This window comes from Bombus bifarius, unplaced genomic scaffold (genome assembly GCF_011952205.1).
Source record: "Bombus bifarius isolate JDL3187 unplaced genomic scaffold, Bbif_JDL3187 scf7180000007971, whole genome shotgun sequence".
NCBI lineage: Eukaryota > Metazoa > Arthropoda > Insecta > Hymenoptera > Apidae > Bombus > Bombus bifarius.
This window is the reverse complement of record NW_022884357.1, coordinates 201,283-211,967: the sequence shown is the minus strand read 5'-3', so window position 1 is coordinate 211,967 and position 10,685 is coordinate 201,283. Positions and strand designations below refer to the sequence as shown.

The 10,685-nt window shown below is 42.9% G+C and overlaps 3 protein-coding genes across 7 annotated transcripts in view; 2 read left to right on the top strand and 1 right to left on the bottom strand.

The window, feature by feature from the left end:
* The window catches only part of LOC117214692 (angiotensin-converting enzyme), a 54,956-nt gene that overhangs the window by 17,354 nt on the left and 26,917 nt on the right, over nucleotides 1-10,685 (bottom strand). The gene's annotated exons all lie outside the window — the stretch shown is intronic.
* On the top strand, nucleotides 2,197-4,590 carry LOC117214723 (proline-rich protein 4-like). The gene is made up of 2 exons (XM_033461002.1): nucleotides 2,197-2,576; nucleotides 3,038-4,590. Exons 1-2 carry the CDS (start codon nucleotides 2,565-2,567, stop codon nucleotides 4,115-4,117), a joined length of 1,092 nt encoding a protein of 363 aa, XP_033316893.1. The 5' UTR covers nucleotides 2,197-2,564; the 3' UTR covers nucleotides 4,118-4,590.
* LOC117214742 (tetra-peptide repeat homeobox protein 1-like) lies at nucleotides 8,569-10,442 on the top strand. 2 transcript variants are annotated; one of them, XM_033461048.1, is made up of 3 exons: nucleotides 8,569-8,925; nucleotides 9,065-9,227; nucleotides 9,449-10,442. In XM_033461048.1, the coding sequence occupies exons 1-3, from the start codon at nucleotides 8,914-8,916 to the stop codon at nucleotides 10,426-10,428; spliced, it is 1,155 nt and encodes a 384-aa protein (XP_033316939.1). In that variant the 5' UTR covers nucleotides 8,569-8,913; the 3' UTR covers nucleotides 10,429-10,442. The 2 variants fall into 2 exon arrangements, 1 of the variants encoding a protein (XP_033316939.1); XR_004488931.1 differs by lacking the exon at nucleotides 9,449-10,442 and having other exon boundaries at nucleotides 8,569-8,842; nucleotides 9,065-9,133.

The window sequence follows — 10,685 nt, the reverse complement described above, 5'->3', positions numbered from 1 at the left end:
TATTCTTCATATTGAAACACCTCGATTTAACGCACGTGATTTATTATAAACGTATCCTTTATAAATAAAGCCAGTTCTCCATCGTTTCATATACTGCCCACATTTCGACCATCAATTTCCCTTCGATCGAATGTAAATCGTGCGCACGGTAATCGCGAGCATCTCGCCGTGTACAGTCGTTACGTAACGTTCCTACGATCTCGCGAGTGGTCAGCATAAACATTGTATATTATACATTCCTACGACCATCGTGCGAGTAGGCGTTGTGTGTGTATGTGTACGTTACAAAACATTTGGTGAGAAGAGAACTTGCAAATTTTAATGGCAACGTGAGACGTTTTATAAGGTACAACACGTGTATATTCGTAGTTTAGGGATTAAAACGTTTCAAGGATTCGATTTCTTGTTTTCGTGTCCGATCTTACGTAAAAATGTATTCCTATCGATCGATCGTATGTATATAAAATTGCCAATACTATGGAGAGTTAATTATCTCATGAAATATCGTATCAAGTACCTTACAGTGTATCAAGGTATACAGCTTTTAATTGAGAAATCCTACGTAGAACTTCTATTTTCTCAAGACGTACACTTTCGATACGCAACTGAACGTTTGCATGGAAATTGTCAGTGAATTTCAGCTATCCGAACGTCGCCCGTCGGCTCCTATTATCGCAATTAATAAGAGCAGCTGATAGGAATAGAGCTGACGAACTTCTATTATCGGAACTTCTCTATCTATAAGACTGTTCGGGGCATATGAATTAAAGAAGGAAACAAAAATGAAACATCGTTAATTACGAGAATAAAAGTGAAAAATGAATCACGTTATTTCTTACTTTCTTCTTCCTCTATAGAGAAAATGCTAGAAACGGTTTCAGATTTTTAATCGGTAGCGGCAGAAAACGGAACCGGGGACAAACTAGGAAAAGAGAGGGAAATCGTGACGTAGGACCGCGTGTCTCATGAAAGAGAGCAATGGTTGCACCCACGAGATTGGCGGCGGATAAATCCTTACGGGTGAGCACCTACGGCTTGGTGCACACGTAACCGTCGAGGTTGCCGTCGAGAGAGGAAGGACGAAAACGGAACGGTAAAACAGGGAGAAAGGGAAGAGGAGTTGGAACGTGTTGCACCGATTCGATTATCGTCTACCGGCGACGATCATGTCCGGTTGGAGAAAAGAGGATAATATTCGTCGAATTGGGCCAGTTGCGCAAATTTCATGTACCGCAATAGTATCGAGTTCTATGTAGCGACTTAAGAAATAGTATTGAAACGTCGATCGAAATGGAAAGAACCCTTTGTGTTCGATACTTCGTCGGTTCATTGCGTTCTATGGAGATTACAAATGAGGTTGAGGTTTAGAATAAGAGAAGAAATACATAGGAGATGCGACTATTAAAGAGAGATATTTTCGACGCGTCAACAGTTTGGTATGCGAATTATGCACAGTCGGAAGTTGGGGCGAAACTACGGAGAAAGGAACGAGTGCGGATGCAACGTGACAGAGAGATTTTTGTATACGAGAGACATTTGACACGTTACGTCAGATGCACGAGTATTACGTTTAAAATTTTCTCCTTATGTTTCTCTTTCGAATATAAACGTCGCTAATGAAGCAATTAGGATTTCACAGGCAAGGCGAAACGTATAAATCGGGAACTAATTTTCTTTCTTTGTGCAAAATATTATTGCGACTAAGATATTGTTACGAGAGAAGGTTGAACGGAGGAAGAATTTAGCGCAAGAATTTCGATTCATCGAGGATACCACGATGACCCAATGGAGACAGAATAGAAATAATATGAATAAAGTAATCAAGATATTACTACCTTTGAAAACTATAACACAGAATTGTAGGCAAAGAATCAATTCTGTTAATCCAAATATGTATTCCGGTGATCGAGAATCGTATTAAAAACGAAAGTAGAAAAAATTAGCTTTTCGTTCTAAAGCAGCACGATGTCAGGATCGATATCAGAAATCCACCGATCTACTTCTGTTCAAACTCACCAAGAATAAAGTAATTACGATATCGGAGAAATTCAGCTGTCACGTAATTCACATATAATAGATCGGCCTTAAAGCGCTTAAACAGCAGCCTGTCCCAACCTGTCCAACCAACAATTCAAACTCACCGGGAATTCCGCGAGACTCCATCTCAGAAAAAAAGTCTAAAATAAACGTCACAGCTATGTCAGGTGTCTAGCACTGGAAACGACTCATACGCATATCGGGGTACCGATGTCGGGTATCCGCATAACAGTGGAATCCACGGTGGTCAACAGTGGGGATGACTTGGACGACGAAGAAAACGAAACTGTTGCCTAAGGAGAGGGACGTTTCGGAGTGGCGTGGGGAGGTGAGTCGTGTGTCTCCCAAAGGGGAGTGGTAGCCGATCGTGGTCGTTCTACGCGAACAAAGAGGTGTAACGAGGGGGGTACGGTGTGTTGGGCCCGGGTGGCGAAGGCGAAAGTATGCCGCGTATATAAGGCGACGAACCAACGGCAATCAGCATCCAGTTCACTTCTGGACGCACCTGGAATATCTCGAGAGCAAAAATGAGAATCCTGGTACGTGAGTGACACGACGAAGGGGAACGACTGTCGGCCCCTGTCCGAGAAACCGGCGACCGGAACAACGGGGTCGAGTAGTGACCAGAAAGATACGTTTACGCGTTCACGTCGCGCAGTGAATGATTTCTATTTCGAGCTGGTTCTGTAGTTTCTGTATCGGCACGTTGCTTTCCAGCAAATCGATCGTAACTTATTTGTACTTCCAAGAACCGTAACGTCGATTCGTAGATTCGCGCACAGTGATCTCGTCGCGATAGAATCCGATCCAGCTTTTGGGGATTCCCTGAAAATCCCAGTAATCGCGACTCAGCCGGTGTCTTTTGGTCTAGAAACTCGAAATTGTCCGTACGATCCGTCTACAACCGGTCTCTCGAATCGCTTTCGTTTTCATAGCCGGTCTAGTCGACTATGTGATCCGGTCTTCGACCAAATACTAACGTTCCGATGTGGTTTTCTAGGTTTACACGACTGCGATCGCCCTGTTGGTTTCGTCCACATGGGCCGAGGAGAAGACGTCTGAGAAAGCAGAAGCTTCGGTGGAAGACAATTCCACGAAAAAACAAGAGAAACGCGGCCTGTTGGGTCTCGGTTACGGTTACAGCTACGACGGTGGTTATGACATCGGATCTGGTGGACACGGTGGTCTGGAATTAAGCGGCAGCGGCTATGGCGGTGGCTATGGTGGCTATGGTAGCTATGGTGGCTACGACGGTGGACACGAACACGTCAAGACCGTGACCGTTGTTAAGAACGTAGCTGTTCCATATCCCGTGGAGAAACACGTGCCTTACCCCGTGGAGAAACCCTACCCAGTCCCTGTGAAGGTTCCAGTACCGCAACCGTACCCAGTGGAAAAGCCTTATCCAGTCAAGGTCCTCGTCAAGGTTCCAGTACACGTACCCCAACCGTACCCCGTGGAGAAGAAGGTTCCATATCCGGTTCACGTACCCGTCGATCGCCCATACCCCGTCAAAGTTTTGGTTCCACAGCCTTACCCCGTGGAGAAACACGTACCATATCCGGTAAAGGTACCAGTGCCACAACCGTATCCAGTCGAGAAACCAGTCCCAGTGCCGGTCAAAGTTCCGGTTCATGTACCAGCCCCCTATCCAGTGGAAAGATTGGTTCCGGTGAAGGTTCCTGTTGATCGTCCGATCCACGTGCCAGTACTCAAACCCTACCCCGTGCACGTCGACAGGCCAGTACCCTATCCAGTGGAAAAACCAGTGCCAGTCGCAGTCAAAGTACCAGTCGACAGACCGTATCCAGTTCCGGTGGAGAAGCCAGTCGCTGTCCCGGTAAAGGTGCCGGTACCACAGCCGTATCCGGTCGAGAAGCCAGTACCTTACCCCGTGGAAAGGCCAGTGCCGGTGGAAGTTAAGGTTCCAGTAGACAGACCGTATCCAGTTCACATCGAGAAACCGGTGCCCTACCCGGTCGAGAAACCTGTTCCGTACCCAGTTAAAGTACCAGTAGCAGTTCCGGTACATGACGCTGGTTACAGCAGCGAGTGGGCGGGTGGCCACGGTTATCATTAACTTCGTTCCAGTCGCGTTTGTTCCGGTTTGATTACCATTCGAGCGATCTTTCGGATGGTAATCACGTGCCGGCGACATCGAGCAATCGACGAGCAGCTTTAGGAAAACAGAGGAGAGAAAAGAAGAAACGAAATTGACGAGAGTCGGAAGGGGACGGTACTCGATGGCACGCGTCTATTCACGTATTTCTTCTTGTACCTGGATCGTGACAGGGGTGAGCCGCGAGTCTAACGAACACATCGCGCCGCTCCAGAGACCGGTTCCTCCGAGATCGATCGTAACGAACCCCGCAAACATGGCGACGCGAGTCATGGATACGAAGAAATCGAGAGATTCGTAGTTGGAGCCCGTCTTTAGCGATCTTCGCCCAACAGCTCGCTTATCTCACCTTCTCTTTTTTTTCTACCGAAATAGCAGAATACATGTATTTTTGTACGAATTATAAACATTAATAACCTAAAGAATATCGAACGGTGTATTGTTTCACGCTCGATACGACCTTCCCTCGGATTCCTTCGACCGACGCGACGTCACGACTAGTTTAACAATTTCCACTTTCGTTTTCCGCGTGCTCGACTCACCGACGTCCCTCGCCGTTCCTATTCATTAACTATTCTACAACGATATTTATCATCGACGATCTCAGAAACAATTTCACGTTCTCTGTCGATCGACAGTCCTCGAATCGTCGATATTATTACAAGGCTGTGGGAGAATCCGTGTCACGATCGGATGCTCGCTTTCCACGTGCTTCGATCGAAGGGACAGAGTTCGCGAATTCGCGAGTTTCACTTTCTACTTGAAACTTTCTTCCAATAGTCCGACCGACCATGCGTGCAGGTGCACGGAAGATTCGCGTGCTCTATCGACGACACGCTAAACCGGATGGCAGAACCACGACCCACTTCTCTCGCTGCCAACACGGGCTTGCCAAATCGATGCTCTTGATCGCCCCTTACCGTCAACGTGTCCTCGTAATTTGCACCGATATACAGCTCGTTGTTCTTTGACCCATATCCACTTTCCACGGAATTACCGGAATACTCGGGAAAAGATTCGTGAAAACGCGATCTTATCGATTTTCACCTTTCTTTCGTCTTATATCGAACGTATTATTTTTCCCTCTTTTTATTAGCAATTCCCAGTGGCTCTGAATTTTCGACCGAGTCTGACAATTTCTGCGCGTATGCCAGTCTCGAACAATACCGCCAAAGGGAAAGCGATTATCGACAAGGCGTACAAGTTCGATGGAAGCACCGGAAACTTTAGCAACGATTCAACAACAACCTTCAATTATCTTCGTTGCGCGTTCGTTAAGCAACCCCGATGGATTCTTCGGCTATATACGATTTCAATGTACGCGTGCCTTGTGCGAACTCCTCGAAAAAGCAGCAGCTTTATTTTAATTAAAGAGACTCGCGCACGTGGCTCTCTGTTCGTTGGAATCGTTAATTGACGTCGCGTCGTTGGCTCGGGCTTGAAGTAGCCGAGTATGCCGACGGATCACGCCCACGACTTATTTCATTCTCCCACGTTGACGTTTGCAATTTAGTAGCAAGCAGAAAAATAAAAAAGCAAGAGAGAAAATTTAAACGAACAAACCGAAAGTGGAAATGAACAAAAAAAAAAAAAAAACGTATCGAGAATCTAAATAAAGAAATATTTTCTCCTTGCAAGGTCACGGTAAACGAAAGTCGAATTTCCTTGTTCAATTTTTGCGTGTAACGATATTCATGATATACAATGAGTTTGACTTTTGCGCTTCGACCCACTTCGACCGTGCCCAAGCACAGTCACTTGACTCACGAATCACACGCTTCGTGCTCGTCCGTCGAACAAGCCGGCAACTCTTATGCAATCGAACCGCACGCGACTTCCACCGAGGCTGAAAGTGAGAGAGGCCTCCCCTTCGTACGAAAGATAGTCATGGGAGAGAAACTCGCCGATTCGTGTCCGACCGGAACGGTCCTAATTCCCCCTCGCGACTTTTGACTGGGCGAGGAGCGTTTCTACTTGCATCTAGGTCTTTGTACCTTGGTTCCTGTGGTGTTCTCTTTCATTTCTTTTTTTAATTAGTGAAATTTTGGACAACTGGCATGTGCGTAACTTTTTCATTTTATTCCTTCCTTTATTTTATTTTATTATCATAAGTATATATCGATATAAATTTATACGTTAATTTTTCTTGATATTTCTAATTATTGATTTCTAATTACGAACTGAATTTTCATTCCTGCAACACTACTTGCGCGTAACTCGGTAGTTTCTTCAACTTTTACTCGTAGCGAGCGTCGGTAAAGAAGCCGTACGAATTTTACAGTGATCGGTATATTCACTTTTGCGTGTTGGGAATCTGAGTAGTTAAAGAAAAAAGTTAAATTCGAGACTGAGTCGCTAAATGAAAATAATATCGTGTTTTAAGTTCGCAGAGACGATTGAATCGTTATATAAGAAAATTAAAATTAAGCAACTGTGGGAAACGATATCGACTGCAGTTACAGCAGTTCATTCGAAATGAGACTACCAGCGACAGGATCGAATATTCGATAAATCGTATAATGACTAGATTTCAATTCAAGATAAATGGCGCTGTGACCGGAAATTTAAATTGAAATCTTTCTAAATCGCTGATCGTAATAGAACTTTAAAAGAGTGGAGCATCCGATAAATCGTTTCTAACGCGCGACATACAATTGCTATAAATAATAGTTCGTTAGCATACACCGTGCACGCATCGAAAGCGAAAACGGCCAATTATGCTAATGACGCGCTCTATGTAACGAAGCTGGATTCTTTTAATTAATCGAGATGGTTTTTCTCCATCAAGAGGTCTCGTTTGTAATCGGTCGCGTGACTCCACCTCGTTATTCAATGGCTTATCTATTAAATAATCGTAATTAATACAATAAGGCTGATTTTACATATCGTTAGAGGGACTTCAATTTAATTATAGACATCGCATTGATTTCAATAATTAATCAATTACAGGATACCCAAATTCGCAAATGCGCTGCATGAATGGAGTTTTCTCACGCTTAATAATTTTGATGGTAATGACCACATCATTAACGATAAAAAGAAAGTTATTTGCATATTGACTCCAGAATTTAGTTCTAGTAGTGTGCGCTTTAAAAATTCAAATATCTGAAAGAGAAATTTTTATTTCTTAATTTCGAACGATTTCTTAATGACTTTTTCTTACAATTTTAACCTGTAATGGCTCATGAGAGTATTCGAATATTTTGGCCTTTTTCACGAATATGTTATGCGTGTACGCAAAGAAGTGACGTAACGATGCAAAAATACGAATAAAAATTTCCTGGACACTAAAAAGTAATATAAAAATAAACAATTACGAAACGAACGAGTTCGAAACATTCTGATAACGATTTGCAGATTTCTCGAAATATTTTAAAACACGGTTCCTCCATAATTTACATATATGTCTAAAAATTCTCTGAAACGTGTTTCGTGTTCGCACGAAAGAAGAAAACTATACTCTCTGCTGAGCGATACCAGTTGTTAGTAACAATGTGCATGGAAAAAATTTGCATGGTGTATCGAGCATGACAGAAACGCTACCAAAAAGCAGAAAAGGATCAGAATTCGTTCACGGTCCTGTGATCATCGCGTGTCCGCCGTGAAATCCCCTTAAAACGGTCCCAGTTAACGCGATTCCATATTTTCTCCTTTTCCCCTTCTTCGATTACGTGTATCTTTGCGAAGGACTGTCCACCGTTTGCTCGATTATGGCTACAACCGCGGCACAGTTTCCATCGACATAGTCCATGACCGTGAATGTCTTGCACGATTTGTCGCTTACATCTTTCCGGTTGGTATCCGGAAGGCCATAAACGTTAGAACTTGATTCGTTTAATTTCTCTGCTTACATATGCTGGATCTAACATTTGTTAGCAGTCAGTGTTTTCTATTAGCGTTACAGAATAATAAGACATTTGGAAAATTTTAGCACCGCGTGTAAAACAAATTTCAATCTGTTTAGATTATTCGAGATAAAGTCGTGTATATGTAATCTCTGCAATTTTATTATTTGTATTATATTAGAATTATAGAATTATAGAATTATAGAAATATAGAATTATTGTTTCTTGAAATTACGATCTCAGTTTCAATTTTCCACTCTTTATTATCTTTAACTCGATATCTTCTGCTAGAAGCGGAGAACCTAAAAGAAATATGCTAAATTTATTAAGCACCGGTTTCGACTAGAAATCCCAAGCATATCACCCGAAGACTGCGAGAGTCAGGCGATCTTTCGCTTTCGTTCCATGCGTGACTCGCATCGAGATCGCTTGCGGCCAGCATTCTCGATGGAATGCATTTCAAGGTCGCCGCAACAGGGAAAAACGTTGTCGCAAAAGGCGTGAAAACACCGACTGAACTTGACTGAAACTCATTCACCAACATTCAGTGTCGCTCCATTTCTAGATGTTTGATTCTGTTCGTTCCAATTGAACAAGAGTTAGGTTCTTCGAATCGATAGCTCCTGACCGGGACGTTATCTGGATGAGTTTCACTCTCGACAAAAGACGCGAAAGCGAAGACGCTTCCCCTCTTGGTGAATCCATCAACTTGTGCACAGGCTCTGGATGGAGGAACGACTATATAAAAGATAGTAAATCGACAGAACTGATTTACTTCTGTCCAGTTTGGAACGTGCATCGCAAATTCTTCAAAATCTAGTAGAATCACGTAATTTACCTAGTAATTGTCTAGTTTGTAATTTTTTAGTTAGAATTTTCAATCCTACAGACACCAGGATCTTAATCTATACGATGGATTACATGGTACGTTCTGAAACAAGAGAGGAACGAGAAGAATGTCTAAATTTGCATCCGAGTGTCTGAATATCGTGTGATTATGTTGAAAAGTGAATTTCGAGAATGTTACAATTTTTGTAAAAAAATTCATCTGTTCCACTTGTAGAGAAATACGGCAATCTTGTTGATATTCGCCGTGGCAACATCGTCTGGTCATCGTATTAATCGGAAACAAATCGGAAATTTTCCTGTTGCTGAAGAGAAAACGAGCGGTGCTTTGCAGAAGACAGATCGGGGAGCAAGATCTACAAAGTCGGTAGAAGAAACGTGTACGTAAATTTATCAGTTATAATATCTTCTTATAGTAAGCGCTTTGTAAAAAGTCCATTTTCATTAAAATAAAAACCTATAGCCGTGAGACTGCAAATTTCTCTTTTCCTCGTCTAGTATTTTTGCAGAACACATTTTTTTTCATATAATATAGCGATCGTTATACTATTTATATTTACAACAACGGTACATAAATATTAATTAAACGAGATCGTTACAGACGACTCCTACAATGAGCCCTTGGAAGACCAGCAAGCAGAAGCGGAAAATCTCAAAGAAATGGCAGTCAACAGCAACGATTTCGGCATCCCAGAATCCAACGATATACCAGCCGGAGTACCCCGAGAGGGTCAAGTTCTAGGCCGCCACGTGCACGAGGACGTGCACAAGATGGTAACCGTGATAAAAAAAGTTGCAATGCCCTATCCAGTCGAAAAAACGATACGATATCCCATCGTCAAGAACATACCGTACCCCGTCAAAGTACCTGTACCACAACCTTACCCAGTCGTAAAGAAAATACCATACCCGGTAGAAGTCTTCGTCAAAGTTCCACTGAAGATACCTAAACCGGTACCAGTGATCAAAGAAGTACCTTATCCGGTCCAAGTACCGGTCAATCGTCCGGTACCTTTCAAGGTTTACATACCTGACCCCTTTCCAGTAGAGAAAAAAGTTCAGTATGAAGTTAAGGTACCGATACCCGAACCAATCCCTATCGAACGAAAAATTCCAGTAGCAATAAAAGTACCGGTACACGTGCCTCAACCGTATCCTGTCGAAAAAGTGGTGCATTATCCTGTAAAAATCGAGGTGGAACAACCGATACCGATACCGGTACCTAAACCATATCCTGTGCTAATTTCCAAGCCTGTCCCTTATCCCGTTGATAAACCAGTACCTGTACCTGTGACAGTTAAGGTACCAAGACCTGTACCTGTAACTGTTGATAAACCTATCCCTGTGAAAGTGAAGATTCCGGTACCAGCACCATATCCTGTGGAAAAGGAAGTACCTTATACCGTGGAAAAACCGGTGCCTGTGCTGGTGAAGGTACCAATTCATAGACCTATACCTGTCCACGTGACGAAACCTGTGCCTTACTCCGTTGAGAAGCCTGTTCCCTATGCTGTTAAAGTACCTGTTTCTGTACCAGTAGAAGAGGAAAAGGACGTGGACGAGGTTAAATATCACGATTGAAAGCGACGAATGTGAATAGCGAACGTTAGAGTAATTTTGTTTTGTCAGGGCGTCTCTTAATGCGAAATTTGGAGTCAATGTTAATTGTTGAGTGGCTCTCTCCGTTTATTTTTGTGCGTACAAATACCGTAAGTGGAATCGAAGGCGTTTCGCTGTTTAGAGTTATTAGAGTTATTTAGGAGTTAGATTGTGGATTTTTACTCATTTGTAGGAAATGTAAACGTATACTATATGTAAAAATATATAAAATATCTAAA